Source organism: Dendrobates tinctorius, unplaced genomic scaffold (assembly GCF_039654945.1).
Source record: "Dendrobates tinctorius isolate UK_male_01 unplaced genomic scaffold, ASM3965494v1 ptg000099l, whole genome shotgun sequence".
Lineage (NCBI taxonomy): Eukaryota > Metazoa > Chordata > Amphibia > Anura > Dendrobatidae > Dendrobates > Dendrobates tinctorius.
In genome coordinates this window covers 5,266,039-5,293,793 of record NW_027361767.1, presented here as the reverse complement: position 1 = coordinate 5,293,793, position 27,755 = coordinate 5,266,039, and the positions used below count along the sequence as shown (strand labels likewise).

At 47.1% G+C, this 27,755-nt stretch overlaps 1 protein-coding gene across 1 annotated transcript in view; it reads right to left on the bottom strand.

The window, feature by feature from the left end:
• Positions 1 to 27,755, bottom strand: part of LYL1 (LYL1 basic helix-loop-helix family member) — a 75,723-nt gene that overhangs the window by 9,129 nt on the left and 38,839 nt on the right. The window contains exons 2-3 of the mRNA XM_073587472.1: positions 21,163 to 21,512; positions 5,152 to 5,243 (exon numbers count right to left, since the gene is read on the bottom strand). Of these exons, the coding sequence (XP_073443573.1) occupies positions 5,152 to 5,243; positions 21,163 to 21,497 (427 nt within the window). The 5' untranslated portion in view covers positions 21,498 to 21,512. The remainder of the gene's footprint in view (positions 1 to 5,151; positions 5,244 to 21,162; positions 21,513 to 27,755) is intronic.

Here is a 27,755-nt window from a genome sequence, read left to right as displayed (position 1 = left end):
CCAGGGTGTGGGCCAGAAGCTAAATGTGGAGCCTTTGGACTCATTCAGTGTTCGGTGTTTCTGAAGATGAGATCTCTAGAGATGTGCTCATGTTAAAGTGAGCTGAACCTCGTTTCTTTTTTTTATCCCTGAGCGGCTGGATCCCCACAGCCATTTTGGTATCCCGTTATGCCAGAAGGGCCATGTTTGTTATCTAATTTTGCACTGGTTTATGCAGCACATTTTTTTTTACCAATAAATCAGTTGATACTTAAATGGAAAGCGTTCCTGTGACTGCCTCTGTGAGCAGATCAGAGAGACGGACCGCCGCGATCAGAGAGACGGTCCGCCGCAATCAGAGAGACGGTCCGCCGCGATCAGAGAGACAGTCCGCCGCGATCGGAGAGACGGTCCGCCGCGATCAGAGAGACGGTCCGCCGCGATCAGAGAGACGGTCCGCCGCGATCAGAGAGACGGTCCGCCGCGATCAGAGAGACGGTCCTCCGCGATCAGAGAGACGGTTCACCGCAATACGTAGAGCGATTGAGTGGATTAGGACCTATTTGCATATTATTACCTTTAAACAGAAATTGTGTGACAGATCCGCAGATTACCCCGTCTTCCCCGATCTTTCTAAGTTCTCGTGCTTTAACACATAATCACCTGTGTCGTTCCCTATCGTTCTTCTCTCATCAACCTCTTCTCTTTCATGTGTTTCACTTTAGAGGGTTTATAGCGGAAGACAAGATTGATAGATAACAGAATCTGTAAACCCACCAGACCACATCTTCCTCGAACCAACCGCCAGCGCACACATAGTTCCTATAAGCTGTGACTCTGACATCCGTGGCTTTGGAGGGGAGTATGAGCAGTATGCTATAAAATGTTGTGAAATCTTCTACTGTATTGTAGGACATACATGACGTTCCTCAGGCTACACAATAAACAATGTAAAAGTGGGGGTCCGACCCTAAGGCATTTCTGTGTTTGCAGATCGTGTACCCCCATAAAGTAACAATTCTGGAATGTTCATTTCTCTGCTAATCCGACAGTTAATAAATAAATTAGCAGTTGGGGGGGTGTCTCTACATTGTCCCTATCCAATCAGTTGTCAGCTTCTCAGGACAAATCACTTTAATTATGAGAAATGGTTACACCCTATTGTTAATTTTTTCACATATTTCCAGGAAGAATAACAGAGGACAGTGATTATGTAGAAAGAAAAGGTTTCAGAATAGGTTTCAGAATTGTTATTTCGCATTTGTTTCAAACATTTACGAAAATAGATAAGTCAGGACAGGTTATTACTATCTCAGACATTCAGGGCACATTCATGTATACATATCTGATAGATGAGGGTCTCACATACTTTAGAAATGGAACTATGTCTCACACCTGTGTTTAAAAAAGCCCACTGTAATCATGCTCTCCTGAGCCCGCTCCATATATCCGCCCCTGAGCTTGCGCTATACATCCACTCCTGAGCCTGCTTCATACATCCGCTCCTGATCCTGCTCTATATATCCGCTCTTGAGCCTGCTTCATACATCCTCTCCTGAGCCTGCTTCATACATCCGCTCCTGAGCCTGCTCTATACATCCGCTCCTGATCCTGCTCTATATATCCGCTCCTGAGCCTGCTCTATATATCCGCTCCTGAGCCTGCTCTATACATCCGCTCCTGAGCCTGCTCTATACATCCACTCCTGAGCCTGCTTCATACATCCGCTCCTGAGCCTGCTCTATACATCCGCTCCTGAGCCTGCACTATACATCCGCTCCTGAGCCTGCTCTATACATCCGCTCCTGAGCCTGCTCTATACATCCACTCCTGAGCTTGCTCTATACATCCACTCCTGAGCCTGCTTCAGACATCCGCTCCTGAGCCTGCTCTATACATCCACTCCTGAGCCTGCTTCAGACATCCGCTCCTGAGCCTGCTCTATACATCCACTCCTGAGCCTGCTCTATACATCCACTCTTGAGCCTGCTCTATACATCCACTCCTGAGCCTGCTTCAGACATCCTCTCCTGAAACTGCTCCAGATATCCACTCCTGAGCCTGCTCTATTCACTCCTGAGCCTGCTCCAGACATCCGCTCCTGAGCCTGCTTCAGACATCCTCTCCTGAACCTGCTTCAGATATCCTCTCCTGAAACTGCTCCAGATATCCACTCCTGAGCCTGCTCTATTCATCCACTCCTGAGCCTGCGCTATACATCCACTCCTGAGCCTGCTTCAGACATCCTCTCCTGATCCTGCTCCAGACATTCGCTCCTGAGCCTGCTCTATTCATCCGCTCCTGAGCCTGCTTCAGATATCCTCTCCTGAACCTGCTCTTTACATCCACTTATGAGCCCGCTCTATAAATCCATTCCTGAACCCACTCCTTATATAAGCTTCTGAGCCTGCTCTATACTTCCACTCCTGAGTCACTCCTGAGCCCACTCCATATATCCGCTCCTGAACCTGCTTTATACATCCACTCCTGAGCCTGCTCCATTCATCCGCTCCTGAGCCTGCTCTGTACATCCACTCCTGAGGCTGCTCCGTACATCCACTGACTCCTGAGCCTACTCTATACATCCACTCCTGAGCCCGCTCCATTCATCTGCTCCTGAGCCTGCTCTATACATCCGCTCCTGAGCCCGCTCCATTCATCCGCTCCTGAGCCTGCTCTATACATCCGCTACTGAGCCTGCTCTATACATCCACTTCTGAGCCTGCTCTATACATCCACTTCTGAGCCTGCTCCATTCATCCACTCCTGAGCCTGCTCTATACATCCACTCCTGAGCCTGCTCCATTCATCCACTCCTGAGCTTGCTCTATACCTCCACTCCTGAGCCCGCTCCATTCATCCGCTCCTGAGCCTGCTCTATACATCCACTCCTGAGCCTGCTCTATACATCCACTCCTGAGCCTGCTCCATTCATCCACTCCTGAGCCTGCTCTATACATCCACTCCTGAGCCTGCTCTATACATCCGCTCCTGAGCCCGCTCCATTCATCCGCTCCTGAGCCTGCTCTATTCATCCGCTCCTGAGCCTGCTTCAGATATCCTCTCCTGAACCTGCTCTTTACATCCACTTATGAGCCCGCTCTATAAATCCATTCCTGAACCCACTCCTTATATAAGCTTCTGAGCCTGCTCTATACTTCCACTCCTGAGACACTCCTGAGCCCACTCCATATATCCGCTCCTGAACCTGCTTTATACATCCACTCCTGAGCCCGCTTCAGACATTCACTCCTGAGCATGATCTATACATCCACTTTTGAGCCCACTCCATACATCCACTCCTGAGCCTGCTCCATACATCCATTCCTGAGCCTGCTCCATACATCCACTCCTGAGCCCACTCTATACATCCACTCCTGAGCCTGCTCCATACATCCATTCCTGAGCCTGCTCCATACATCCACTCCTGAGCCCACTCTATACATCCACTCCTGAGCCTGCTCCATACATCCACTCCTGAGCCTGCTCTATACCTCCACTCCTGAGCCTGCTCCATACATCCATTCTTAAACCCGCTCCATATATCCACTCCTGAGCCCGCACCGTACATCCATTCCTGAACCTGCTCTGTACATCCACTCCTGAGCCCACTCCATTCATCCGCTCCTGAGCCTACTCTATACATCCACTCCTGAGCCCGCTATTCATCCGCTCCTGAGCCTGCTCTGTACATCCACTCCTGAGCCTGCTCCATTCATCCGCTCCTGAGCCTGCTCTGTACATCCACTCCTGAGGCTGCTCCGTACATCCACTGACTCCTGAGCCTACTCTATACATCCACTCCTGAGCCCGCTCCATTCATCTGCTCCTGAGCCTGCTCTATACATCCGCTCCTGAGCCCGCTCCATTCATCCGCTCCTGAGCCTGCTCCATTCATCCACTCCTGAGCCTGCTCTATACATCCACTCCTGAGCCTGCTCCATTCATCCACTCCTGAGCTTGCTCTATACCTCCACTCCTGAGCCCGCTCCATTCATCCGCTCCTGAGCCTGCTCTATACATCCACTCCTGAGCCTGCTCTATACATCCACTCCTGAGCCTGCTCCATTCATCCACTCCTGAGCCTGCTCTATACATCCACTCCTGAGCCTGCTCTATACATCCGCTCCTGAGCCCGCTCCATTCATCCGCTCCTGAGCCTGCTCTATACATCCGCTCCTGAGCCTTCTCTATACATCCACTTCTGAGCCTGCTCCATTCATCCGCTCCTGAGCCTGCCTTATACATCCACTCCTGAGCCTGCTCTATACATCCACTCCTGAGCCTGCTCCATTCATCCACTCCTGAGCTTGCTCTATACCTCCACTCCTGAGCCTGCTCCATTCATCCGCTCCTGAGCCTGCTCTATACATCCACTCCTGAGCCTGCTCTATACATCCACTCCTGAGCCTGCTCTATACATCCACTCCTGAGCCTGCTCCATTCATCCACTCCTGAGCTTGCTCTATACCTCCACTCCTGAGCCTGCTCCATTCATCCACTCCTGAGCCTGCTCTATACATCCACTCCTGAGCCCGCTCCATTCATCCGCTACTGAGCCTGCTCCGTACATCCATTCCAGAGTCTGCTCTATACATCCACTCCTGAGCCCGCTCCATTCATCCACTCCTGAGCCCGCTCCATTCATCCGCTCCTGAGCCTGCTCCGTACATCCACTCCTGAGCCTGCTCTATACATCCACTCCTGAGCCTGCTCTATACATCCACTCCTGAGCCTGCTCCATTCATCCACTCCTGAGCCTGCTCTGTACATCCATTCCAGAGCCCGCTCCATACATCCCATGGGATCCCACCATATATTCATGGTGCAAGATGGCTCAGTGGTTAGCATGCCACCTATTTGAGAATGCCACAATTTTGGGGGGGTCAAATAAACATACATAACTATACGTGAAATCAGAGACATGCAACGATGCAGTAGGGCTCCATAAACTGCGGTGGGTGCCATATTACGGCTGTATACTAATTGGAGGTTGCACAAAGCCATAATACACCTATGTGCATGAGCCCTGACACTGGAAGGAAATAAACCTACAATCTATCGGTCAAGCAACAAGACAATATTGTACTTGGTTCCACTCTGTAACTCTTACAATAGACTGTAAGTACAACTTTGCGATACACATAGAAATCACTAGACATCATTCTGTACCTATGAAGGGGGCCTCCAAGATGTCAGAATGGCTTCTCCTCTTAAATCTCCCTGCAAAGATTGGGATCAGGTTAGAAGCACGAAGGTAGGGACTGGAAAAGAATCAAAAGTAACAAACATGAGATTAACATTTAATAGAGTGTTTTATCAATCAAGAAAGCTTCACACATCACAGACATATTAGTTATGTTTGCAGGTGGATAGATGGATAATTCCGATAAGTGCTTGCAAAAACAAGCAATTCTGCAATTTACTGTTTATTAAAATTTGCAGCCGTTCTCGAGATATTAACACTTTTCTTTTGTTTATAGCTCATTGCCGAGGAGACCGACCACCTCTGATGTCTAGCTGATAAGCACTTCGGTGCGGAAGCTGGCCAGGAGTAGCAGATAACAGTGCGCTCGTGTGATACTGGCCAGCTTCAGAGCACCGCTTACAAGCTCAAGAGGAAAGAGCTTGTAAGCACTGCACATGTTCTACTGGCTCACAGAGGTGATCAGTCTCCAAGGCAATGAGCTGTAAAGAAAAGAAAAGTGTTAATAACTCGAGAACAGCGGAACATTTTAATAAACGGTTAAAGTTAACCTGTCATGTCAGATAACGGTATATGCTACATACAGAATTTTGTTATTCATCAGACATGTAATAATATGTCCTGCTCGGTGTATTACACAGTCCGGATAAAGTAGGAAGATGCAGCTGCTTCTAAAAGGATAATCCGACAAATAAGGACATGGTTGTTTCCTTAAGCCTAGTCTTATAGAAAGGGTAATAGCTGATAGTAAAGCATTTATCTACTATAGGTGGCATTCTTGCTTCCAAAATGACTTACTACATACACAGCAGAAACACTGAAGAGAAGCTCTGACAGGTTTTGTTATGAAAATTTTTGTAATAAGTGTATCATTTATCATGTATCGTAGGGCTGGGATAAGGGGTAGGCACGTGCCTGGTGTCACACCTCTTGTATACCCAAGGGGGGCACGTTTTGAAAAAAAATTGTGGAATGTCTGCGGTCGCCTGGCATCTTCCTGCGGCCGCAGACATTCAGCACAGTGAAGGCCGGGACACGGGCAAAGGGGAGCAGGGTCAGTCACTGATACTGCTCACACCTCCCTCTGCCTGCGCCCCGGCTGCACTCAATTCTATTCTTGTCTGTCAAACTCAAATACAATTGCTGGATGCTCTGCCTGGGACAGGAGCAGAGGAGCTGTCACCTCTCCTGCTCCGCTGGGATCGCCAGCAAGGTGCAGGCCACTTTCAACCTACGCCTTGTTGGAGAAGGCCAACGCAGGAGATCTTGGATGGCGCCATCCAGTGTTTACTGCTGCACTTCACAGAAGAGGAGATGTCGGACGGGATCTTGGATTATGTGAGTATGAGCTTTTGTCTTATAATTCTTATATTACTGTGTGAGGTGGCATAAAATGACTGGCTGTGCAGATGGGGGAGATAAAATGAGGGGAGGGCAGGGCCGGCCCGAACATATAGGCGAACTAGGCGGCCGCCTAGGGCGCCAACCCAAAGGGGGAGCCAGAGAAAAAATAGAAAAAATTATAAAAAATCTTTTCAAAAGGCAAAAAGTTTTAAGGATGGAAAGAAAAGTGTACATATTTAAGGGCAAATATGACGCAAGAGAGGTTGGTTGGGTTGGCAACAATTTCGATAGAATCTGAAGTTGCTAAACAAATTAATCTCAGTGACTAGTGTCATCCTTTTAAAAAAAAAAGGCAAGGAAACAAAAATTTTAATTACCTATGGTCGTTTTTGTTTTGTGTTATTGATTACTTTGTATATATTTGTCCTATACAACTTCTCAGAAGATTAAAGAGTTAGGAGAGAGTTAATTAATCATTGTTGTTGTGGTTTATTTTCCTCCTAAATTTATATCCCAAGTTTTCATCTACTGCCAAGAATAGTAGGGGCGCAACAAAATAGTTTTGCCTAGGGGGCCGTAATCTCTCGGGCCAGCCCTGGGGGAGGGGCTGTGCTAATGGGGGAATAAACTGAACGGCTGTGCTGATGGGGGAATAAACTGAGGGGCTGCGCAGAGGAGGATAAATAAAATGAGGGTCTCTGCAGAGGAGGATGAATGAAATGAGGGGCTGTGCAGAGGAGGATAAATAAAATGAGGGTCTCTGCAGAGGAGGATGAATGAAATGAGGGGCTGTGCAGAGGAGGATGAATGAAATGAGGGGCTCTGCAGAGGAGGATGAATGAAATGAGGGGCTGTGCAGAGGAGGATGAATGAAATGAGGGGCTCTGCAGAGGAGGATGAATGAAATGAGGGGCTGTGCAGAGGAGGATGAATGAAATGAGGGGCTGTGCAGGGGGGGAGAATAAAATGAGGGGCTGTTTAGATAAGTGGAATAAACAGGGGCAGTACAGCTAGGGAGGAATTAACTGATGCGCTCTGCAAATGTGAGGAATAAGCTGAGGGACTGTGCAGAAGGGATAAAATGAGGGGCTGAGCAGATGGGGAAATGAACTGATGGACTGTGCAGATGGGGGAATAAGCTGAAAATCTGTACAGATAGGGGGAATAACATGAGGGGCTGTGCAAGGGGGCATAAAGTGAGGGGATTGGGAAGGGAGGTATGAAATGAGATGCATAGCGGGTGAGTCATGAAATGAGGGGCTGTGCATTTAGACCATGAAATGAGGGCTGTGAATGGGGGACAGCAAAGTATATAAGGAGAGGTGGAGACCATGCTGTATATGGGAATGTGGAGGTCATTATACTGGGGGATGTCGTGACTATACTGGATAGGAGGCTGAGGTAAATATCATAGTGCTTAGGGTGTTTGTGGGCAATATTACTGTATGGAGTGTTGTGGGGACCATCACAGTATACATGGGGGCTGTTTTGGTCATCATACTATTTATGGGGGATGTGCTTGACAAGATACTACCGTATGTCTGGTGGGCTATGGTGGTGACCATACTATATATTGGGTGGTTGTTGGGGATATCATGCTGTATGGGCAGCTGTGGCGGCAATCACACTGTACAGGGGGACTGTGAGGAGTGGTTATAGTTTGAAGAGGGCAGCGTGGAGGGCAGTATGAGGGCAGAGAGTGAAAAGGGGCACAGAACGGATATTGAGAGGGGCCAGAGTGAAATGGAGGCCTAATATGGTAAGGGGTTAATGGTGGGGGGACCATATGGAGATATAGAAAGTGTAATTGAAAATTAGAGAGGGAACATCTGTGGTTCAAAAGTGAGGATGATGAAGCAGTTATATCTGATAATGGTAGACAATTTGGAGGCAATATACTATAGGAGGCTTATTTAGGGTTAGAATATGGACAGATATTTTTATGCAGAAAGCATTTTAATAACACTCTAATTTTTAATGGCAGTGTGTCGGGATGTGCTGCAAAAGACCGGAGAAGAGGGAGATGTGCAGAGAACAGCTGTGGATGTGAAAAGTCATCTAGACAAGATGAAGATGAAAAGAAAGAGACAACTCCAGAGAAGATGTATTCTGTAAGGTACCTGGAAGCAAATGTTTATTTGTGAAACTGACTGTTAGCATGGGTGGTCTGGAGAAGGAACCTCTGGGAGTGGACCCTCTGGACCGTGGCACCGAGGGGCCCCGGGCGAGCTGCCAGATGGAACCGACCCCTATACAGGGACCGTTAGGAGCAGGCCCAGGGGTTCGAGTACCACGGTAGCCGGTACCGAGAGGGGCAGCCCAGGATGGACCGGAGTAAGACTGAGACTGGAGTAAAGAATAACAGAACAAGACTGGAACCAGGAGGCTGGAATGAAGAGAGACAGAAGACTGGAACGAGGAGGAATGACAGGAGTAGGAACACTGGAAACTGGACTGGAGTAGGACGGCAAGGACACTGAAGGCAGGACTGGAGTAGGACAGCAGGAACACAGGAAGCTGGACTGGAGCAGGATGGCAGGAACACTGGAGACAGGACTGGAGAAGGACGACAGGAACACTGGAGACAGGAGTGGAGTAGGACGGCAGGAACACTGGAGACAGGATTGGAGCAGGATGGCAGGAACACTGGAGACAGGACTGGAGCAGGATGGCAGGAACACTGGAGACAGGACTGGAGAAGGACGGCAGGAACACTGGAGACAGGAGTGGAGTAGGACGGCAGGAACACTGGAGACAGGACTGGAGTAGGACGGCAGGAACACTGGAGGCAGGAGTGGAGTAGGACGGCAGGAACACTGGAGGCTGGACTGCGGACGAGAACAAGGAACACAGGTAGCAGAACTTAGAGGCTGCTGCGGGGAGCAGCCGAGAACGGAACTGCAGGAGCAGAGAGCACACGGTGAAGAGAGGCCAGAGTGCTAGGAAACACAATAGAATACCGGACAGAGCAGAGGACCTGAGAACAGCGCACAGCCAGGCTGGGACAAAGCTGACCCAGCCAGGAAGCACAACAATAATCAGGCACCTCCCATAGGGGAAGGTAGCCTGATATAGTACATGACCATGACAGGTTCCGGGTCAGATCCTAGCCAGAAAGGACATGACCACTACAGCTTCCGGGTCAGACCCTCCATTACCATAGAGAGGACCGACCCGGGGACAGCACTGACAGGAGCGCACAAGCGCAAACTTGACATGGAGGAGGAGCCCCGGGGACGAGAGCTGCACGTGCGCACCCGACGGGAGCTCCTGAGAGACCGCCGTACCGGAGGGAGAGACGTCGGGACCGAAGCCCCGCCTCCTGGTGAGTGCGGCATAACACTGACTTTTTCTTTTAAAGTTGTAGGGTTGTAGGTTCATGCGATACAATTGTTTATGGTGCTGACTTGATATTACAATTGATTGTTGTACTAAGTTTGGCTATTGTATTCAAGTACTCTTGGTTCTTCTCATGTATTCATGAACTTATGGTGGTTCTGGTGATGTATTAATTTACTGATGGTGGTTCTGGTGACGTAGTCATGTACTGATGGTGGATTTGATGTTGTATTCATGTGCTGATGGTGGATCTAGTGATGCGTTCTTGTACTAATGGTTTTTCTGGTGATATATTCATGCATTCATGGTGGTTCTGGCGACATTCATGTACTAATGGTGATTCTGGTGATGTATTTATTTACTGATGATGTTTCTGTTGCCATTTTCATGTACTATTGATGGCTCTGGTGCTCTAATTATGTACTGATGATGATTTTTGCTTCGTATTCATGTACTGATGATGGTTCTGATGATGAGTACATCACCAGAATCATCATCACTAGATGAATACAGCACCAGAACAATCATCACTACATAAATATATAAATATGTCACCAGAACCAGAAGACATTACCAGAACCACCATCAGTTTTGTGCAAGTTGTATTTGTTACATGGCAGACGCAAAAACCATCCGATGTATCCCTTGATTTATAATGGGGGTATGTTTATTTTCCATTAAGATATTTTCCAAATGCTGGACATCTTAACTGAAACAAAACTGCCCCAATTATAGATACGCTTTGATAGTTTCCATAACCATCCTTGGGTTCTACATTTTTAAATATAGGATGTCAGGGATGAATATCGCAATTTTTTCCCCTGTATTGTTTAAATGGTACGCAAAAAAAGATTGATTCTGTATCTAACATTGAAATTGCACTCCCTGTCGAATCACATCCCTAAAGTACACCACTTTCTTTTTTCTTACTTTCGATAAAAAAAAAATTGTGAAAAAGGTAACAATTCTAGTGGAAGTTGTCATCAGAGTTTGCCACCTAACCCATCGGAGTCAAGGGGAGAAGTGCATTAGGGGTCCTTTTGCCTTAGTCTCTGACCCATTCCTTTGCTTCGGAGTGGAGGGGGGGTGGCACCATTTAATCTACCTAAGGCACCAAAATACTTTGCCCCATCCCTGACTTATCGTATTTCATTTATCAATATATTCATATAGAGATTAATACTGTATAACCTTAGATATAGAAATATAGTTTCATCAAAAGATCGTATAACGTGACTGGAAAACACCTAAAATAGCAGGTGTTATCTCTGTAGCCTACAGACACACGCAAGGCAAAATTTCAAGAAGTACTGTATGCCGAAACTGTAAAAAGCACCTGTGAATCCAAATCAAAATGCCGCTGGTATATAAATATTAATGACGTTAGCCACACCTTTTATTGCCTATATAAGCCTGATCACATTGTATTACCTTCAGACAACCTGCTGACTTTGCGCCTGTCTCCTTGCTAGCAAGTAATAAAGGAAACGTATTCATCGGATTCAGATGTCCTCGTCTTTCACTTGATAAAAGTTGAAATTCCCCTGACAGGTCTTACCTGTTTTTTGTAGCCTCTTCCGCTGCTGTTACACAATATACATTAATCATTTTTTCCACTACTTCATCCATTAATACAACCAGCATGAACACAGCTTGTCTACACATATTACTACTCAGAGGTGGTATCTCCAAGCTCCGAGGCAGAAAGTCTCACACAGCTGTCAAAATAGAGAGACAGTGGACAGCCTCCATCTCTTCAAGGGTCAGAGCTTTTATTACTAAATGTCTACTTTTTTTAGTTTACACGTTATTAGTTTCCCACTAGGTGAAGACAAATGAAAGTTTATCAAAATAGTAGGGGTAAAATTAAGAACGTCAAGAAACTTTAAAATAATTTGCAGGATCTAGGCGAGATTTGGTTGCATAAAGTAGAAGACTTGTTCCAGAAAGACATGTTTGTCTGACGAAAGATGTGATACGGCTCTGAAATTAGCAGATGGTGTACAGTACACTAAAGACCACCACATCCTGTCGTCTGGAGAAAATAAAAAGACAAAAGGTTCAAATTTTTTGGTTACTTTTTCATCAGTTAAATCATAAATATTAAGTCCTGTATGAAAAATTAAACCTAAAGTGGTACTATGGTCTGAGACATTTATAAAATGTTATAAATAAATGCCATTTACTGTATGTCAGACATGTGCACGTTCCAGGACTCCCACCTATCATGAAAATGAAGAGTCGCCTTCTCGCCTGTTTGCTCCCTAACTGTACTAAAATCTGTTTCATTCCTCCCATAAAATTTACATTGAAGAGAGCCTCATTCATGTATGGATACCTCGCCACATCATCTATTCATTCAGAAGTGCTAAGGAAGGGTCACAAGACCCCCATTCTGCTAATATTTGGGGTTCCTGATAGTGGCACATAGTGAACCATATGTACTTATCTGTCCTCTATCTGCACTACACCACGCCTCTTCTCTCTCGCAAAGAAAATACATGTGAGAAGTCAATGGATACAGACAATTGTGTTTATGACCAGATAGTCAGGGGCCATACAGAATAGCATCACAGACCGCATGTGGCCCTCGGCCGCAGGTCATGCACCCCTGCCATAGAGCTTTCTGTCTCTGCCCTAAAGCTGTCGTAATTGCTGCATCCGGCCACTGCATCAGTCTCCCTGAGCTCCTTTGATGCTGTCGAGACAAAGCTGCTTCTTCTTGCAGGATCTCGCTGACCCCCGCCCCCCCCGCAAGCAGGAATCCAGGATCCTCAGGATCCTGGGGAGTGGTGGTCCCTAAAAAGTCAACTTTAAGACAACCTTAAAAAAAATGTTATCTTATACTTTGAGTCTATGAAACATCGACTAGCTGGGTCAAAAGGTCAAAACCAAAGAGGGCAGATGCAGGAGAAAATCAGTAGTCAAAGGTTAAGTCAGAACTAGGAGGATAGGCTCAGGTGGATGAAAGGTGAAGTCAGTCCAGGGTTAGCAACAAGTACAAAGCAAGCAGGATCAGGTAACAGAGAATCAGGGTCGGTATCTTATATCTGGCAACTCTCAGCAGTAAGCTTCTGACTATCCACTTGTTTTATCCCATTGTCTTTCATGTACACTCCTAGTTTTTGACCTCGTACTTGTTATGCTAGAGTAGCAACTCAGGAAAATAGGTAACAAACTAAAAACTGCAACTGACCCTGCTGGTTCCTGTACAGACAAGAGATTCTGACCTGTGGTCCCTAATGGTTTCTGTGTGAGCAGAGAAAACCCTAACCACAGACTAGAATACGGCAGCTTAGACCTAAACTGCCTAAAAGGTCATTGAGCGTTTCACATTCCTCCTAAACATCCAGAGGGCAGTACAAAGTGTAAAATAATTAAAAAAGGAAAGCACAAAATAAAATATTATAGTACATACTGTTAGATTACCGTTTGCTATCTATAAGACGCAACAGTCCATAAGACGCACCCCAAATTTTGGGGAGGAAAAATAAGAAAAGCATTTTTTGTAATAAAATGGTGGTGCGTCTTGAAGTGCAATTTTAAGTAGCTTCCTGTTGCGAGGTCACAGTTGGCAGGATGGCTGCTGCAGGAAGCTGGCAGCGGCAGCAGGAGTGGGGCGTTGCTGTGGGTCCTGGGCTGGGGAGAGGGGGCGTCCTGGTGGTGCAAGGTTGCAGGCCTCGGTCTCTCACAAAATACCGGTGGTGAGTCCCCGCATTGTCCATCCATTTCCCTGTTATGGGCTTTATTAAAATGGACATGAGAGGTGGCACATATGCAGAATGAGATCTGAAGAGCTGAGATTTCAGGATCTGAGATCTCAATCTGTGTATGCACTGCTTCCGGCGGCCATTTTCCCAAAGTCCACCGCAGGGAAATCAATGAGAAGTGCGGGGATTCCTCTCACTTCTGACATTTTATGTGAGCCCATGATCCACAGTCTCACACTGCTTGGACACCCCCTCCTCCCAGCCCGGGGCCAACAGCATCGTCCCGCTCCTGTCTCCACTGCTGGCCTCCATAAGCTGTGATCCTGCCTCCTGTGACCCTACTCTACTGCAGCCGACCCCATTCTCCGGTAAGCTTCATTCGGATTATAAGACACAATACCATTTTCCTCCCAAATTTGGGGTAAAAATAGTGCGTCTTATAATCCGAAAAATTTGGTATATGCCGCCTACTTCCTCAAAAGAAACAGAAGGTAGATGCAGAGAAAATAACAGAAATAGCAAGGAGAAAAACTCTAGCTGGAATTTCAATGACTGGCATTAAGCTACAGAAGAATGGCTGAGCATCCACAAGAAATTATCACCAGCAGGAAATGCCAGTAGGGGGACAGAACATAAAGCCGCACCCAAAAGGTGATAGAGCAGACAAATGAATAAATGAAAACACCTGTGTTATGCAAAACAGACTTCAGCCAGAATAACAGAACCTAAACACCCAAAGAAAAGGTATATCTGCTGTTCGAACCCAGGAGATAACAGGACTCTTTGACTTCCCCACCTCATGGCTTGTCCATGAGAAGTGGCTCAGTGTCATATTACAACTGGACGTATACAATGTTTGTGGATGTTATTCACACGATTGGTGATCACTGGCACACCGGATGCAATGATTCAAGATCCAGCTAAAGAGCAGCAGATCCTTGAATCATTGCAGTTCCAGTCGCAGGGCCTGGAATCTAGCTTTAAGAAAGCCCCTTATAGCTCTCTGCTGCTGGTAGTAACTGCGATGTCTGTACCCTCAGATGTGCAGTTGACCTCTTCAGAACCTGTGGTGGCCCTTCTTGATACATTTTTGGGTTGGGAGAGAAGAATCAGTTTAGGGTATTCAAGGAGAGCTGTAGGTTATTTTTTACCCTGCGATCTCGGTGTCCAGGGGATGAGCTCCAGCATGTAGGAATATTTATGTCCCTTCTGAGAGGAGGTCTTCAGACTTGGGCGTTTTCACTGTCGCCACAAGTCCCAGAACAAGTTTCTCTTGATGCCTTCTTTGATGCCACAAAGTTAATTTGATTAACTTGACAGAAGCCTTGTCTCTGAAGCTAAGATTATGAACCTGACACCTAGGAGCCGCACCGCTGAGGACTATTGTACCAAATTCCAACAATGGTCCACCGAAGTTCAGTGGAACGATGCAGCCCTCGGGTGTCAATACCATGGAGGTCTCTCCGAATCTCTTAAGGATGCATTGACTCTTCATGATCCCCCTCGTTCTTTGGCGAGGCCATAACCCAGGCAATATGGATGGACCACAGAATTAGCAAGAGGCATGGTGAACAGTAGAGTGCCTTGTATGCTTCCCCGGAGGATGTCCATTTACCTGCGATGGGGCCATTGGAGGTTGGAGTTGCCAGTTTTCATGCTGCGGAGATAAAATGTAGACGAGATCTTGTATTCTGTCTATACTCTGGTCTAATAGGACATTATTTAAAGGACTGTCCAACTCTATCGAGCAAACAAGCCGTCGAGAAAACACCTAAGTCTGGGTGACTGTCGAGGAGGACACCCAGACTTCTAGGTACCTTTTTTCTCCTCAGAAGAAGTACTGCTTAATACAGATTCGTACTTCATGAACAAGGTATTGCCAGAATTGGCTTTCATTGTCTGAGAATCTGCAGCTAATTTTATTGATTTGGGACGGGTTCTGAAATTAGGATTAGGGATAGTTAGTCTGGAAAAACCCATTCAAATTTTTGCTATTGAAAAACACTGCTACTTCAGCACTTTGTCAAACGAGAAACGGTGGAGTTCACGCTTCTACTGGGAGTCCATTTCTTGTTTTGTCCTGGATAATTTACTTGTTAGGGTAATACTGGGGCTTCCAAAGCTGCTAATTCATAATCCGGTTATCGATTGGTGTCCAAAGGAGATTGTTAAGTGGAGCCTCAATTGTGATACGAAATGTCTCAGTTCTGTACAAATATATTTTGCCAGTCAGGAGGGACTGCCAGGCTGCCTGAAAGACTTTGGAGATGTGTTTTCGGAAAAAGAGGTGACGGTAATACCTTGCCATCGTCCTTGTGATTGTGCCATTAATCTTGTCCCTAATCCTTAATTATCTGGATGCACATCACATTGTGGGTTATAGTTAAATTAGTGGCAAAATGTATAATTGGTGGAGAAAGGTTGAACTTGATGGATCTAGGTCTTTTTTCAACCTATGTAACTATGTAACCGAAAGCTCACCTTTTCCAGTTGCTTGGTCCTGAATGGACCACTTTGGACCTGTACGTACCGCCATGAAAAATTATGTGAACAAAAGTGTACACAAGGGTCATATCCGTCCTTTCTCCTACCCTGCAGGTGCTGGATTTTTTTGTGTAAAAAAGAAATCTGTTGGCCTCTTTACTCTCCTCGATTTCTGAGAACTGAACAAAATTACGGTTAAGAATACATAACCATTTCCTGCTCCTGTTCTAATCCAACATGGTCCTCAAGAACCATTCAGTTTGGAGGTGAATGCTACGGAGGTCATGTGCATTTTTCTTGAGAAAATTTTCATTTGCTGAAATAAATCATGATCGGAGGAATCGTGATTTACTAGCTGTTAAATTAGCCTTTAACAAATGGAGGAATTTTTTGGGAGGGGGCAGCTCATCAAGTTATTGTAGTCTCCAACCATAAAAATTTAGCTTATATTGAATCAGCTAAACGGCTAACAGGCCATATGGTTTTAACATTTTTCTAGATTCAATTTCTCCATCACGATCAGGCCGGGGTCCAAGAATGTGAAAGCTGATGCATTGTCACGCCGTCTTAATTCTGCTTCTAATTCAGAACCTCTATCCTCCCTAAAGACATTTTGGTCTTTGTTGTCTCCTCAGAGTTGGAAGCAGAGATCCGTAAATTCCAGCTGTTGGCTCCTCCTGCCACTTCAAGGTCCAAGTTATTTGAATATGTGTACCTAAGGACTGATCTTTATTTTTATCTCTACTGAGTTCTCCTCCAACAGTTAAGTCAATCAGTCCACTGGAACCTCGCCGTTTTTTTGTAATTATGGTTTTCATCCCCATTTTGGTGAATTTTCTAGGATAAGCTTTGAATATCCTGGGGTGGAGGTTACCATACAGAAACTTGGGCATTTCTGGAGGCAGGTTCAAAAAATATTGGGGTCGCTCAGATTCGCGAAATATGGAAGGCTGATAAAAAATGTTTGAGTCCTGTCTTTAAAGTAAATGTTAAGGTTGATTGTCTTAAAAAAATATTAAACTTACACTACCATCGGTGAAGTTGGATAGGAAGTTCACTGGTCCTTATGAGATTCTGGAAATGGTCAATCCAGTAGCTTTAGGTTGAAGCTCCTTCCATCTCTAACGACTTCTAAAAATCCCTGTTAAAGGAGTTTGTCCCCTTGATTTTATCTCCCTCATCCTCACCTTCTCTGGTTTCTGTCGATGGTAGTTTAGAGTATGAAGGACAAAGAATTTTTGGAAGCTCAGAAATGCCCTACACCACCTCACCATTAGAAGGGATACACACCAAAGGAAAGATCCTGGGTTCCAGCTCGATCCATGAAGGCCGATCGTTTGTTCAGAGCCTTCCATTCTATGTATCCTGGGAAATCAAGGGGTCCGGTGGTCCCCCTTAGAAGAGGGGATACTGTTACGATTGCATCACTCATTGTCATGGTTAGGACATGGTTAATGTTCTGTTTTCTCAGTGTTAATTTTGCTGGCCTCCCTTTGGATCTGGGAGGGGTATTTATACTCACTCCGGACTAAGATTTTCTGTCAGCTATACTGTTATTCTGGCTGTGTGTCTGACCCCTGGTGTGCGTGTATACTGCTTTGCTTGTTTGATTCCCGTGTATGACCTGGTCTGTCCCCTCACTCCGTTCTGTCTCACATTTTGGCACTATTGTCTTCTCCAGTTCTGACCTCCTGGCTTGGCTATCGTTACTCCATTACCATTTGCCCCTATTGTACCGTCTATTGCCCGTTCTGGTTTTCTGATCTATTGCTACGTCCTGACTATCCGCTCTGTCTAACCCTTTGGTACTGTCCTGCTATCTTGTGTTTTGACCCCGGCTTGATCTGGTTTATGTCTCTGTCTATGACCCTTGGTAACTTGTCCCATTTTTAGGAGTTTTCCTCAGCTTCTAGCTCTGTGGAGCTTAGGACATGCCCCCAGCAGTCACATGCTTCAGGTCCTGTTAGTCTGAAGTACACATCTTCACCGCTGCTGCCCCGCTCCACAGGTATCTTTGAGCACAGTTTTTGTACTCAGGACACGCGCACTGGCTCAGTGAGCAAGTGCAGTGCGGTGTTCCTGACAATCATGGTGTCCTAAGGATGCTGTGACTGACAGCTCAGCTGCCCTATAAGATCAAGGGCATGCTGGGTTGTCAGTACTGTGAGCGACAGCTTTCCAATCTGGCCTGGCCTATGGGGTTTCCTTTAGGTGTCACTCGTTCAGGGTGATTACCTGGCTATTTAGCTGGCTGGCAATGATCAGAACATTGCCAGTTGCAGCCTTGCTGGGTGGTGTTTTGCTTTGTATTCGGATTTTCTGATCTTTGTTGCCGAACCTTGAATTTGCCTTCTGACTACTCATTTGTATTGGGTCTTTTGCCTTTGATACACTCTGAAATTAGTTACCTGACTCCGGACTGCTGACTATACGTTTTACAGCAAAAGACAGCCGACAGCACAGCAGGGACAAAGTGGATGCAGGCTCCAAGTTCATGAACCCAAATGAACGAAAATATCCATAAAAAAGAAAGAGAGCATCATCCAATCCAGGTGAAAAATCTTGTCAAAGATTTATTCTGCCAGTGAAAGATACAACGTTTCAGCCATATTATACTTGAAGAAGGCCACAATATGGTTGCATCTTTCACTGGCAGAATAAATCTTTGACATGACTTTTCACCTGGATTGGATGATGCTGACTATACGTTTGTCTTATCCCTTTGCCTGGCTTTTGACCATGGATTCCTTGACTTCCCCGCCTCACAGCTTGCCTGTGAGAAGTGAACCAGCATCATAGTAATGAAATGGATAAGAAGTTGCCTAATATAATCTAATTAAACTATGTTTGAAAAAAAATAGAAATTGCCCTTTCTGCACAGCCTTGACAAAGTAGACGGAGCTGAGGCGTGGCTATCCATCAGTCATCAAATTCATGACAATAGGTGGCGTTCCTTTACTCCACAAATTTTAGTTCAGGTCAAGACTAGAGTAAGATTTGTGGTGATGGACACACGGCGGAGCATGCCACTCCACCCCGCCTCCTCATGAAGACTGATGTTAAAAATGCCATTCTTGATGAATCGTGCCTATGTCTATGCTATTTTTATCGCTTTTTTCTATAAGACATCATAAAGTTAATAACAGAGAGATAAGTGTGGCACCCCTGAGAGTTCAGTCGCCACAGAGGTACTGCGCCTCAACCAGAGGTGTGGTACTCCGCTCTCAGGTAAGGAGGGGCCACTACCCAGAACCCAGACACTTCCATCCAACACTATACATCTCAGGGCCCGTTAGGAGCTAGGTAGAGGGGGTGGGCGAAGAAAACAGCAGGGGGAGAACTGAATGAAGTGACAGTGAGAAAGTGTAGTGAGTTGGAGCTGGGGACTTGAGCAGTGTGGAGCTTGTCCCTAGACCAGAAGACAGTAGAAAGAGAGAAAGGAAAGACAAGAAACAGAAAGTTACGCTTCAGTGGAAGAGAGGAAGAAGGGGTCCTAGGGGCACGGGTAGTGAGGAATCCACCCGTGGGGCCCGTATCCACGCCGACCGTAGTTGGGTGGAAGGACTAGGTCGCTGTAGGGGACCGGCCCCAGAATACTAGAGAAACTAAGGACTCAGCTAGATAACCAGAGGTTGCAGTATCTGCATGTGCTGCAGTCACATCCATACACATTCACTGAAAAGGCAGCCAGATAGGAACAAGGGGACCTAGAGCACGTCGCCGACAGGGTCCGGGGCTGCTGGCTTGGGACACCGTGTGTGAAGGTGCAGGGCAGGAGAGGAGGAATCCAGCGCAGTGAGACGGCCAGGAAAGGAACATCTGAAGGGGGTTCTGACACGGTGTACCCCAAACTACCTGAGAGCTGGCTGGACCACCGACCCGGAGGACACAACACCCTGGCTGGGGATTGTAACTGGAAGAACTGTGAGTTAAAGTGTGAAGACTGCACTTCACTGTGTCCTCTGACTTATTTTCAGCATCACCTGCCTTGCAACACGACTACAACCACCATCATTAACTCCAACACCTATAACTGCCCTGGGGCTTAGGTCTACCCGTGGAGAGCTGTAACAACTCTGCTGCATCACCAACAGCCCCAGCGGTCTCTTTTGCAGCGTCGGGTTTCACCTTCCTTGCCGAACATCATGGGTGGCATCACGAATCATCCCCATCTTTATTCCCTAAAATCATCATCTTCTTTATTTTCATTGCACGCCCTGGGTTACGGACCGGGTCACTGCTGCCGTGACATCCCCTTTAAGAACTGACTGGCCCTATACCAAGTAACCCCAGCCCTAGGGGGTGCTGCATAAGTAATGTAGCATTAGGAAAAAAAAGTGCCTCCAAAACTTAGTTTCTGCAGTAGAAGTCAAAATGTGTTAGGCGTTTGGGTAATTTGCACCCCTCAACCACTCAGAAATCAGAAATAGAACAGATTATCAGGAAGATTAACTTCTGTGTTATCTGCAGGATTGTGGCCTGTGAGACAATAGAGAAAAGTTTACATCTTTTTTTTTACTTTTATGATCTCTTTTTGTAGGATCATTGTTCCTCCAAAGGTTCTATTTCTTTGACAGATGCCCTTTGAAGTTCTGACAAGTCTTCTTTCTCCATCTGGTCTGGAAATTCAGTGGCAAATTTAGTTAAAGATTAGGGTAAAATGTGACACACGCGGGAAGTGAAATACACTTTGTAAAAGCACGGCGCCTTATGCCGGCTATACACATTACATGGCTGTCGGCCAAAAGATTATTTGGGCGTCTCAGCTGATTCTCCCGCAGACGGGAGCTTGTTCGACCAATCGCTCTTGTGTTCTCTGTGAGTAAGCCGTCAACTGACACGTCGGCCGGTGGCTCATCTCAGGCAGAAAGATGTGATCGGCAGTCCGACATTGGACATGCCTGATCAACATCACTCCCGAGTATCAGTCGTCTGGTACCCCCATACACATTAGTCCCTCAGCTGTACCCGTCGATATCGGCGGTTTTGCCCGACGCAAACCTTATGTGTATGGTCAGCTTAACAACTAGACCGCCAAACTTGAAGCATCTAACAACAGAAAAGAGGCAAATATTACCAAAATGGTGCTTTGAGTCTTACCTAGGAAGATAAGGGTGAGGATGGAACTGATGCGGAAACAATGGTCCATGTATCCCCGGTAGAGCCAGCATCAGGGAGGGTACCGGGCGTAACGTAGTGAGCTCTGGTCGTAGCGCCACTCTACTGTGCCCCAAGCTGATAACTGGTACATGAGCGGGCAGCTCGTCTGTCCCCACAGGTGGCCGCTTTTCATCTGTGAGGGGTTCAGAAGGTGACTTTGGAGAACTGGCTGGTGGAGCATCAACTGTGTTTGGCTGCCTGACCACAGAGCTTTTATCGTCCTCCATTGTTGCATATGTGCCGTCACTTGGTCTCCCTTTGTCATCAGGACACATGAGATCATAGAATACCTAAAGGAAAAAAAGCAGGTGTGAGAGAGTGGATAATCCAAGAGCATCGGGAGGTGGAGGAAGAAGGGGAATGGGGACAAGGGTGGGATAGAAAACTGGACGCTCTGAAAGAGGAAGACATATAAAACATTTTCAGGAGAAGGGATTGTGGTCTGTACTCGCGACCGATATTTGGCTGTTTTCTCACTGACTTCCCTACATAGGACAGATTTCTTGGCTATGAGCCGGAGAGTTGATCATTGTTAAATTGGTGTTGGTTCCTCAGCTAAAACTCCCACGGCTCACCAGAACAGGTGGGGGTGTGCAGCAGGTCCACAGGAAGAAGGATTGACCCCAATCTGATGAATCTCCAACAATATATATCATGGTACTCATTGCGTGGATTGAAATCCACTCAGAAATTTTGTTTGATGCAAGTGGACTGAGTAAATCTTATTGATTTTTCATTAGGGCAGGTGCAGGTGAGCGTATTTTTGGTCAGAGAGCGATCTGAAAAAATTGCCCACGGACCAATGGTCGTCTTTGGGACCATGCACATATCTGATTTGGATCGCACTCGGCCATGCAAGTTAATGAGTTCATGGAAATCATCGGACTGCACTCAGATGACATCCGAGTGCAGTCTGATTTCCACGGACTGACAGAACAGCGATGATGGAGAAAATTTTTTTTATCCATCTGCTCCTCATCTAAAAAGCATCAGATCACACAATGCTTGTACTATGATCACAGTTTGACCAGAGTGTTATTTGTATAATCGACCGATTTTCTTGGATCAGAGTCTACGGTCATCTGCACCTGCCTTTAGAGGTAGATTTTAAGCACGTCAGATGCAGATTTTGATTTCGAAACTGAACTTCTAAACTAAAATCCTTACAAAATGTGGAACTTGTGAAGACGGGTAACATTGACTTATGGAGAACATTGAGTTTGTAATACAAGCATACATGTGGTGGTGCACATCGGGCCTCGCATGTGGTGGAGCACATTGGGCCTCGCATGTGGTGGAGCACATTGGGCCCGGCGTGTGTTAGTGCACATCGGGCACCGCATGTGGTGGTGCACATCGGGCCTTGCACGTGGTGGTGCACATTGGGCCGGGATTTGATAGTGCACATCGGGCCTCGCATGTGGCGGTGCATATCAAGCCCCGCACATGGTGGTGCACACTGGGCCTCGCATGTGGTGGTGCCCATCGGGCCCTGCATGTGGTGGTGCATATCGGGCCTCGCATGTGGTGGTGAAAATCGGGTCTCACATGTGGTGGTGCACATTGGGCCTTGCATGTGGTGGTGCATATCAGGCCGGCATTTGGTGGTGCACATTGGGCCTCACATGTGGTGATGCACATTGCGCCCCACATGTCGTGGTGCACATTGGGTCCTGCATGTGGTGGTGCACATTTGGCCCGGCATGTGGTGGAGCACATTGGGCACTGCATGTGGTGGTGCACATTGGGCCTTGCATGTGGTGGTGCACATTTGGCCTCGCATGTGGTGGTGCACATTGGGCCTCGGATGTGGTGGTGCACATTGGGCTCGGCATGTGGTGGTGCACATTGGGCCCGGCATGTGGTTGTGCACAGTGGGCCCGGCATGTGGTGGTGCACATTGGGCCCGGCATCTGGTTGTGCACATTGGGCCCGGCATGTGGTGGTGCACATTGGGCCCTGCATGTGGTGGTGCACATTGGGCCCTGCATGTGGTGGTGCACATCGGGCCTCGCATGTGGTGGTGCACATCGGACCTCGCATGTGGTGGAGCACATTTGGCCCTGCATGTGGTGGTGCACATCAGGCCCTGCATGTGGTGATGCACATTGGGCCCCACATGTGGTGATGCAGATTGGGCACCACATGTGGTGGTGCACATTGGGTCCTGCATGGGGTGGTGCACATTGGGCCCCACATGTGGTGGTGCACATTGGGTCCTGCATGTGGTGGTGTACATTGGGCCTCACAGGTGGTGGTGCACATTGGGCCCTGCATGTGGTGGTGCACATCGGGCCTCGCATGTGGTGGTGCACATCGGACCTCGCATGTGGTGGAGCACATTGGGCCCTGCATGTGGCGGTGCACATCGGGCCTCGCATGTGGTGGCGCACATTTGGCCTCGCATGTGGTGGTGCACATCGGGCCCTGCATGTGATGATGCACATTGGGCCCCACATGTGGTGATGCAGATTGGGCACCACATGTGGTGGTGCACATTGGGTCCTGCATGTGGTGGTGCACATCGGTCCCTGCATGTGATGATGCACATTGGGCCCCACATGTGGTGATGCAGATTGGGCACCACATGTGGTGGTGCACATTGGGTCCTGCATGTGGTGGTGCACATTGGGCCCCACATGTGGTGGTGCACATTGGGTCCTGCATGTGGTGGTGCACATTGGGCCTAGCATGTGGTGGTGCACATTGGACCTCACATGTGGTGTTGCACATTGGGCCCCACATGTGGTGATGCACATTGGGCCCCACATGTGGTGGTGCATATTGGGTCCTGCATGTGGTGGTGCACATTTGGTCCTGCATGTGGTGGTGCACATTGGGCTCGGCATGTGGTGGTGCACATTGGGCTCGGCATGTGGTGGTGCACATTGGGCCTGGCATGTGGTGGTGCACATTGGGCCCTGCATGTGGTGGTGCACATCGGGCCTCGCATGTGGTGGTGCACATTGGGCCTCGCATGTGGTGGTGCACATTGGGCCCTGCATGTGGTGGTGCACATAGGGCCTCGCATGTGGTGGTGCACATCGGACCTTGCATGTGGTGGAGCACATTGGGCCCTGCATGTGGTGGTGCACATCGGCCTCGCATGTGGTGGTGCACATCGGGCCTCGCATGTGGTGGTGCACATCGGGCCTCGCATGTGGTGGTGCACATCGGACCTCGCATGTGGTGGAGCACTTTGGGCCCGGCATGTGGTGGTGCACATTGGACCCGGCATGTGGTGGCGCACATTGGGCCCGGCATGTGGTGGCGCACATTGGGCCCGGCATGTGGTGGCGCACATTGGACCCGGCATGTGGTGGAGCACTTTGGGCCCGGCATGTGGTGGTGCACATTGGACCCGGCATGTGGTGGTGCACATTGGGCCCGGCATGTGGTGGCGCACATTGGGCCCGGCATGTGGTGGCGCACATTGGACCCGGCATGTGGTGGAGCACTTTGGGCCCGGCATGTGGTGGTGCACATTGGGCCCGGCATGTGGTGGCGCACATTGGGCCCGGCATGTGGTGGCGCACATTGGGCCCGGCATGTGGTGGTGCACATCGGACCTTGCATGTGGTGGAGCACATTGGGCCCTGCATGTGGTGGTGCACATCGGCCTCGTATGTGGTGGTGCACATCGGGCCTCGCATGTGGTGGTGCACATCGGACCTCGCATGTGGTGGAGCACTTTGGGCCCGGCATGTGGTGGTGCACATTGGACCCGGCATGTGGTGGCGCACATTGGGCCCGGCATGTGGTGGCGCACATTGGGCCCGGCATGTGGTGGTGCACATCGGACCCCGGTACAGGAACTAAATGTGTCCCAGGAAGCAAAGTGACAGAGATGCATCAACCTCCGCAGCCCGCCCAGTTACATTTTTTATTTTGAAGTGAATTATTGAAAAAATGAGAGCAGAGAACTGGATTTCTCCTGAAGGAAACGTCTGCATTTTTAATCTGTGCCAGTTTTGACAGTAAATCCCGCCATCCTGCGGCGCTGTCTCCCTTCCATCACAGCTTTGTGAGTCAGTACGGAGTTTATTTATTTATTTTTAAAGTTTCGAATGTTGATTGAGGGGAAATGGAGGAATGGACGGACGGCGTCACGTAGCGAACTTGGAAAGATGATCTAGTTTTGGCCGCCTACCAAATTCTGCTTGGACAGAGGAGGAGATGTGAGAACTCACGCACTCATTTTTCTCACTTTATTGAACATGAATCAAGTGACACAAAGAAATCCAGTAATAAATAGGGAACGAACAACAACTTTACATGTGTCAGCCATTTTGATATAATGGTGGATGTTTAAGTATAATTCTTCCATATTTCGCAGTTTTGTATCGCTGTTTTGCCGATCTATCACCACCCACCGTCCTCAGATGGCGGTCCCGGCAGGGCTCGAGTCTTCAACAATGACTTTTTATGTCACTCCATTAAAGGAAGTCTGTCGACACAGAATGTCTGTTCAAACCGAGCACAGGCGCTCGGTGCTTCAGGGCGGGGCCAATCATTTCCCACCTACTGTCTCCACCCCCTCTCTTTGATTGACAGCTCTGGCTCCATAGTGGCAGAGAAGGGTGGAGATAGATGGAGAATAAGTAGGTGAGAAGGCGCACCGTTAGCCACGTCAAAGGTACACCAAGGGTCTGTGCTTGGTTTGAGCAGTCGTTGCGTTTTGGCAGTCGTTGCGTTTTAATGCTCTTGCTCCTACAATCAAGCTGTTGGAGCCAATGACCCTGAAATGAAGACAGAAGCAGCTTATGGATATGTTCACACAAGGCCTATATTAGGCAGATGCTGCCTGGAATCTGCCAGAAAAGTGGTAAAAAACAAAACAAAAAAAAAGCAATAAAAAACACCAAAAATGAACATATGCACAGCAATGTCAAAACGACTTGTTCATCTTTTGCAAGTTCTGTTAACTGCTTCAAATGCCGTGAAGAAGCTAAAAAAGTGACCTCTCCATTCTTCTTCCATGTTATTAACCCCTTTCCGACGTTGGGCGTGGTAATACGCCCACATCAGAATCCCTCCCTTTGATGTGGGCTCCGGCGTTGAGCCCACATCTTTCCCGACATATGCCAGCTGTTTTGAACAGCTGACATGTGCCTCTAATCGCAATCCACCCACGGCTGTTAACCTGTTAAATGCCACTGTCAATCTCTGACAGCGGCATTTAACTTGCGCTTACGTGATTGCAGCAGGTCACCGATGGGTCGGCATGACAATCAGGAGTCTCCAGCAGACCTCTATGGTTGTCATTGCCGGATTGCTATGAGCGCCGCCTGGTGGTCAGCACTCATAGCAAGTGATCATTTCTGCTACACTCAGGCGATCTGATCGCCTGTGTGTAATAGAGGCGATCAGACAACTGCAGCTTCTAGTCTCCCAGGAGACTATTGAAGCATGCAAAAAGTAAAAAAAAAGTTTTTAAAAAATTAAAAATAAAAAAAAACAGTTCAAATCACCCCCCATTTCTCCCCATCGAAAATCAAACAATAAAAAAATTCAAACAAATATATTTGTTATCGCCACGTTCAGAATCGTCTGATCCATCAATATAAATAAAGAATTAACCCGATCACTAAAAGGCGTAGAGGGAAAAAAAAGTCAAAACACCAAAATTACGTTTTTTTTGGTTGCCGCTACATTGCAATAAAATGCAATAAAGGGCGATCATAAGATCATATCTGCAACAAAATGGTATCATTAAAATCGTCAGCTCGGCATGCAAAAAATAAGCCCTCACCCAACCAGAGATCACGAAAAATGGAGACGCTACGGGTCTCGGAAAATGGCACCATTTTTTTTTTTTTGCAAAAGTTTACGTTCTTTTTTATTTAAATGGTCAAAAAAAAATCCAGACATGTTTGGTGTCTATGAACTTGTAATGACCTGGAGAAAAAAATAAAACAACCATGGGATTGTACTTTTTTTTTGCAATTTCACCGCACTTGGAATTTTTTTTTCCCGTTTTCCCATTTTCTGGTACAAGACAGAGTAGAAGCGTCATCCATTATGATGCTTCCGTTGGTCCCGGTGGTCACACAATCACCTGCTGTCAGGCGTCGCTGACTCCGACCAGCAAGCTGTGCCATGGCAGAAGCGTTTTACCTGCTTTTAATAAAACTACATGAAAAAAAATATAACAAAAAAACTGGGCCAGGCATAGCTGTTAGTATGAGTGTAATGTGTAGGTGCAAAAAATTAAAAAAAAATTAAAAAAAAAATTTTCCCCCTAAAATTACAAAATAAAGGATTATTTAGTAAAAAATGTATTTTATTACAGATGTAATAATAGGTAATAATAGGTATCCTTAAGTCTGCAACAACCTGAGAATTAATCCAAAATGTTATTTAGTGTAAAAAAAATAAAAAGCAAAAACCAAAAAAAGAAAAAAACAAAAGCAATATTGTTCTGTTTTTTTTTTTTATATTCGCTTTGAAAAAAATAAAAAATAAAATTCTGTGCTGGAAAATAATCCATCAGGAGTAGAGTTGAGCGATACCGTCCAATACTTCAAAGTATC